The sequence below is a fragment of the Cyprinodon variegatus genome, unplaced genomic scaffold (genome assembly GCF_000732505.1).
Source record: "Cyprinodon variegatus isolate N-32 unplaced genomic scaffold, C_variegatus-1.0 Scaffold766, whole genome shotgun sequence".
NCBI lineage: Eukaryota > Metazoa > Chordata > Actinopteri > Cyprinodontiformes > Cyprinodontidae > Cyprinodon > Cyprinodon variegatus.
In genome coordinates, this window is record NW_015151219.1 from 87,228 (window position 1) to 93,788 (window position 6,561).

Genomic DNA, 6,561 nt, shown 5'->3' on the forward strand with positions numbered 1-6,561 from the left:
ATTATTATTTAAAAAAATAATTACTTCAGGTTAAAACAAAAACAGATGCGGGTATGTGAGAATGGAACATTCCAGAGAGTTGGTTCTTTCCAGCTCTGCTCCGCTCCGACTGGGATGTGCCGTTAGCTTTGTTTACTGCTCTGCACATTATACATTTCTTCTCAGGTGGGTCATTCATTTGCAATTTAAAATGCTCACAGAACGTACTCGAATTGAGAAAAGAGCGATATATTTTTCCTCCAAACAAAGCTAGTATTCTAAAGCTAATTGTAATGTAGGTCAGGGGACATGGCTAACTTCATTAAATAATATGTTTTTATTAAATTATATCCGCAAGATAAAGCATAATAGGTTCGATGTGTATTATTATAGGGCATACATATTCAAATATATGTCAAAATCTCTTGTTTATTTAATATATTGTATGTTTGTTACAGTACCGCTAGCTTAGTCTGATGTTTAATAAAAACAGTTGGTAAGAATGGTTGGTAACAGAGTTGGTAAGAATTATTATTTTTTTAAACAAGTGACAAGATTTTTGCCATATAAAGTAATTCCAGCAATATTTTTTTATTGGTCAATATGTGCTTATTTGATATGAGTTGATATAGTTTCATATGGATTGTCAAGTTTCCGAGGTACTTTGAATGCCCCATTCGACTCCCCTTTTGTGTTTTATCTAATTCCTGTGTAAAAACACTTCAAAACAGACTAAAAGGTCTGGCACTTTTGATCTGAAGTATTAAGTGCTCACAGAATTTGTTTCCTACCCACACTGGGAAAGTATTTAATGTTATTTTGCCTAGACAAATATAGGGAAAAGTTATAAAAAAAATGGGAATGATTTACAGTATATTTTTTATTGGTCTGTGTTTAGTTATTTGAATCTACTCATCATTCTTTGCCTCCACACTTTCTCTTCATTTGATTTGTCAATTCATTGAGTGAAGCCTTTATCTGATTATACACATTTGTCTGTGCACCAATCTACCCAATTTTTGGTCCATCCATCCATGCTGCACTTTTGCATGGTTCATGTTTCATTTAAAATGAAGATAACATTTTTCGTCAATATATTCAATCTAGAATCGCCAAGTTGGTAAAAAGTAGTTTCTACTGGTTTATTTTGGAAAAAAAAAATCTTTAAGGAACCTTTGGTTGTCTGATTATTAATCGATAAATCGAAAAAATAATCGATAGATTATTCGATTAACAAGATGATCGTTTGTTGCAGTCCAACTTAAACCATAAAAATTCTCTTATATCTAAATTAGCTAAAACAATGTATGTAAAAAAATAAATATATATATAAATGCATCATGCAGGGTTTTACCTTGAACATCTATCAATACCTCCATCATAAGTGGATAGTCACCGTATAAATATTAGTCTTAAGACATCTTTTTGCATTTACAAGTTGATAAATGAACAAAATTGACTGTTTCAGCATTTCCTCCATTGCAGACAGGTCCCTCTACCCAGCAACATGTCAAGTAAAAGAGCAAAGGGGAAGAACACCAAGAAGCGCCCCCAGCGGGCCACGTCAAACGTGTTTGCCATGTTTGATCAGTCTCAGATCCAGGAGTTCAAAGAGGCTTTCAACATGATCGACCAAAACAGAGACGGATTCATTGACAAAGAAGATCTCCATGACATGCTCGCCTCATTAGGTGACTTTTTTTTCCACATAAAATCATGTTCAGACTATCAGTTCAAAACCCTTGAGGCAATTTAATATGGTAGAAGAAAGAGATGTTATTTAGTTTAGTGAAGAAAGTTATGAAACCTTGAATACGCAACTAAAGTAGATGAATACTAAGTTTTTCTTCTTTTTGTGTTGAATTTTCAAGGTAAAAATCCTACTGATGAGTACCTGGAGGCCATGATGAATGAAGCTCCTGGGCCAATAAACTTCACCATGTTTCTGACCATGTTTGGAGAGAAGCTGAACGGCACAGATCCAGAGGACGTGATCCGCAACGCATTCGCCTGCTTTGACGAAGAGGGTACAGGTAAGTTATAGTGCTTCAGCAAGCTTTTTTTATTCTCCATCCTCCAAAGATTTAAACGCGTCTCTCCTCTCAGGTGTGATCCAGGAGGAGTACCTGCGGGAGCTGCTCACTACCATGGGCGACAGGTTTACCGATGAGGAAGTGGACGAGCTCTTCCGCGAGGCGCCGATTGACAAGAAAGGCAACTTTAACTACGTAGCTTTCACACGTATTTTAAAACATGGAGCCAAGGACAAAGATGATTAGTGGCGGCAGATGTGCCTTTCGAGGTTCACTCTGCTCTTCATTTGAATCTTTTAAACGGGTTTCTGTTTTAATTAGATCAGCTATATCCTTAGTTTGGCTGATGAAAAGCTTCTCTGTGGTATAGCCTGCTGAAGGTCATTTGTTCAAGCTGCTTCCTTGACCTCTGGGTCCCCCCTCCCCTTTTCAGAGCTCTTTTGCACATCTGTGATGACACTACAGGGTCCAATTATGTAAGTAAAAGACAGGCGAAAAAGACCCTGATAGAGAAAGCTGGAAATAAACTGACACGAGGTGTATAATTAAGACAAATAACTTGTGTTTTTGTAGTAATGTTCTGACATTAAATTGTGGTCTGAAACAAGACAGAATCTCTGTTCATTTTGCAGAAACAAAACTTAACACCAGTTAGCATGACCGTACGATTCTACAGATAAGGACACAAAGTACGACAAACACCTCAGGTGACTTCAGGTTTCTTTATGTCAGATCAAAATAATAAAAATGCATATCCAGAGGTACATGAACTAAACTTGTAAATGGTCATTTCTGACAATGGTTGGGGTTTAAATGTTTGTCTTATTTATGCATTAAAACAGCAGATTTGTGTTCTAAACCCTAAACTCGTAAAATCATAAATATCTCTTTCGTATTTAAGAGAATTTTACAGTTTGATTTAGGTACTTTTTAAGGTCTGGATTAATGTGAAAATACAAAATAAAATTGGTATTAAGAAACCTAAAAGTTGTCCAAATAGGACTTTTATCTGGAAAAGCATGTATGTGTCTGAACTGATTACTCTTTGCTCTGTTGTATTTCCAGCAGTCAAAACAGAACATTACCGGTAAGAACAAATAAATGTGGTCTTGAATTCAAGAGACATTTGAAACCGGAACAAACACACAAAAAAAGATTTCTGACATGCATTTTGTTAAAGAATTGTTTTAAGCCTCTAAAGAAGTGTCCAAAGCAATAACTGGGTGTTGGGGTGGAAAGAACACAGACTGCAGAAGACCTCAATGTTGGGGACTGACATCCGTGTTTTCAAACGATTGTTGTGAAAATCTTTTCTACACATCGCACTCCTCACAATAAATAAAGTAGGATCTGCTTCGCACTTGAAGCAGTCTTTAGATCTTTGCATTGCTCATAGAGCAACTTAAAGCACACAACACAGAAGAGTTGTCTACTCCGCCAGAGCCAGATTTTTGGATTGGACCTTTGTTAGGTGGTCTGATATACAAGCCTCGATCCTGTCGCACTGCGCCAGGAAATCCTATAAACACAAAATTATCATAGTTATTCCTTTTAATCAAGACCGTTAAAAAATGGGTGTACTTTTAAGAATAAACAAATAATATTAAACGCCAACCTGCACTGTTTTTACCAGGCCCCTTTTCTTCGTTCTGCAGTCAGCAAAGTTTTCTGGGAGGCTCTGAAATGAGAAGAAAGCTAAAAATGTTAAATAAGTCACTATAATTAAAACATCCCTGAAAATAAATAGAGTATACCAAAGCAGATCACCATGGCATCTATCTGCTCCAGGATTTTCATGAACTGCTCAGCTGCTATTTTTACTCTGTGATCTAGTTTACTCAACGCTTCTGCCTGGAGGTCTTTGGCGAGGAAGCCCTGACAGAAGAAGAAGAAAAAAAGGCTGTTTATAACTTACTGAAACACATTGTGGACAAAACACTCAGTAAACAACAGTTATGCCGCCATAACCGACTGCTTACGTTCTTTAATCCAGTTAGTTCCCCATCGACCGTCTCCAGCTTTTTAGCCATCTGCTCCACAGACTTTTCAATTTCTTTCAACTTCTTCAGTTCAGCCTCTTCCTCTGGGCTGTTCTGTTTGTAGATTCATGTAAGTATCTCCTTATTTACACATGCTCAGACCTTAGACATGGCGAGTGTAAAATCCTTACCCGCTTTCCAATCATCATGAGTTTGCAGCCTGTTTTTATGTCACAACTGGAGAGAGTCACTTCCATGTCTTTCAGAGACCTTCCTGTAGTGACAGGTTAAAGCTAGATATCAAAATGAACTCGACTTCTATGAGAACACTTCTAATTGAATAGCAGTTTACCTTTAAAAATGAGTTTCTGTGAGGTCGGAGGGACACCAGTAGCTTCACTAAGAGCATCTGACAAATCTTTAACGGTGGGCCCTGTTCCATCCTCATGGCATGCTAGAGTGATGCTGTGCTTAGTCGATCCTTAAAAACACAAAAATATAATTTAAATAAAAACATATCAAAGCAGAATCAATGTAGGAATTTAATGACAAATTATGTACTGATTATTCAGCAGAGTTTTTCAAATGACTAAAGACATAAAGATAATTACAAACGTCCCCTAAACTTAAAATAGGGTTAGGGTAACCCTTGAAATAATAATCAGCAGTATTCAATCTGACCCTAAATGATGACGTCAGCTGAAAGAAAAACCCACTAAACACTGAAAATAATCATGCAACCATTTTACTTAATCATATTAAGTTACTTTAACACAATTGTTTTATGTCCTTACCTGCTATTATGAAATTATTTTGTTAAAGTATCTAAATATGATTAAGTAACAGCCAAAAACAGTTGCATTATTTTTTTCAGTGAAGCAGTAACTATACCAAAATTGTAAAATAAATATAAATACATTTTGCATTTAAGATTAAAAAGAAAATTTAATCTGTCAATATGCTCTATCCAGAACTTCTGAAGTCAAAAAGTTTTAGTTTCAACAAGTTTAAATTGCAGAAGAAAAATATTCCTTTAGGAACTTTTAGCTATTTAATTATTAATTTATTAAGCGAAAAAGACAATCCAAAGATCAATCGATTAGTGTAAAATGATCATTAGTTGCAACCCTAATATTGATTAGAATAAATAAAAGCCATGCATAACTGGTTCATTTTTTTATGGTTAACACATTTTTATTAATAATATTTTGAAAATGCAGTCCTCATTTTAGATATTTTTTTTACATTAAAGATTCTTCTGTAAATGCTAAATAGTGTAGCAATATTTATCAAAAAACATGTCACATGCATATAAATATAAACATGCACAGAAACTTAACAAGGAAAATTTACTGCATCAAATACGTTTTAGAACAAATACAGGCTTAAAAGAGCGGTGTCATTAATCATGTTCTAACATAATAATTTTTTTTTATAAATTTTCTAGATATCTCTTTTTAAAGTGTGTAATGTTTAAAAGTGATTTACTCCATTGTAACATGAATTATTGCTAAGGATGAGCTACATTAGTTAGCATCTCAGCCCAAAGTCCGCCTGATAAACAAAAGTCATCATTCTATTACCAGCTTTAGGTTAATGCTTTGAATTGTATTACCGTAAGCAACTGTCACAGTTATTGTTTCCTCTGACATTTTGCGCTCTGGCTCCCGTCCTTACATTAAACACACTACGCTGCTAACATTTACTAATTGCTAACCTTTTCCGGGACAACAGGAAACACTTCCTTCTTCTTCTTGTTAAAATTTTTATTGCGGTTGGCAAAAACGTTAGGTGAGCATTACCGCCACCAACTGGTAAGGTGTGTGGACCGGAAACACTTACTTCAATGTTCGGATTTTTTTTTGTAAGAAGTTTTCGGTAACTAATACATGCATATAAAATCAATCATAACGTCCTTACAATATACCACGTGGCCTCATTATTTTTAGAGTTTGTATTTTTTGGGGGGATGGTACTTGCACATCGGAACTCAGAACTATTTATAACAGGATGACTACTCGTGAGTTATTTAAAAGTTTGTTTCTCAGAAACTGTGGGCCGTCCAACTGGCTCTGTGGCGCAATGGATAGCGCATTGGACTTCTAGCTAAGCTCAAAGGATGAGATTCAAAGGTTGTGGGTTCGAGTCCCACCAGAGTCGGATTTTTATGGAAATTTCACGCTGTTTTAATGTGTCACTATACCTTTCCGTACGGTGGAGCCCTGCAAAAACATACGAATTTTAAATGTTTCAAATACTTTTTGTAGTTTGTGTAAAAATTACTGCATCTTCACAAAGCATGATTCAAATTCCTCAACTTAAACTAGATACCATGTTTTTTTTGCAAAACTCTACAAAAGAGCAATCATTTTTTTTTGCAGGAAGTAGTTTGCTCCTCCACTGACTTTTCAAAAAGTTTGTAAGCTCCATCACAACAACAAAACTGCTCTGGTATATCGGTTAGTAATACTTGTACTTGTATTTTTATTTTCCTTTAAAAGTTTTGTTTCTTTCTAAATACTATGCAATATGCAATATGGTGTACAAAAAAAAAAAAAAAGAAAAGAACA

At 35.3% G+C, this 6,561-nt stretch overlaps 2 protein-coding genes and 1 non-coding gene across 3 annotated transcripts; 2 read left to right on the forward strand and 1 right to left on the reverse strand.

Annotated features, from left to right (window-relative positions):
- Positions 1 to 57: 57 nt before the first annotated feature.
- On the forward strand, positions 58 to 2,617 carry LOC107098295 (myosin regulatory light polypeptide 9). Its single transcript, XM_015395893.1, has 4 exons — positions 58 to 165; positions 1,465 to 1,670; positions 1,851 to 2,012; positions 2,086 to 2,617. Exons 1-4 carry the CDS (start codon positions 62 to 64, stop codon positions 2,256 to 2,258), a joined length of 645 nt encoding a protein of 214 aa, XP_015251379.1. The 5' UTR covers positions 58 to 61; the 3' UTR covers positions 2,259 to 2,617.
- A 166-nt stretch (positions 2,618 to 2,783) lies between these two features.
- Positions 2,784 to 5,738, reverse strand: bag1 (BCL2 associated athanogene 1). The gene is made up of 7 exons (XM_015395894.1): positions 5,607 to 5,738; positions 4,344 to 4,472; positions 4,183 to 4,265; positions 3,992 to 4,105; positions 3,780 to 3,887; positions 3,628 to 3,690; positions 2,784 to 3,531 (listed from the first exon to the last, which is right to left on the reverse strand). Exons 1-7 carry the CDS (start codon positions 5,641 to 5,643, stop codon positions 3,442 to 3,444), a joined length of 624 nt encoding a protein of 207 aa, XP_015251380.1. The 5' UTR covers positions 5,644 to 5,738; the 3' UTR covers positions 2,784 to 3,441.
- A 321-nt stretch (positions 5,739 to 6,059) lies between these two features.
- Positions 6,060 to 6,151, forward strand: trnar-ucu. Its single transcript is given in 2 exon segments — positions 6,060 to 6,096; positions 6,116 to 6,151. It is a non-coding gene; the product is annotated as a tRNA-Arg (tRNA).
- Positions 6,152 to 6,561: the final 410 nt, after the last annotated feature.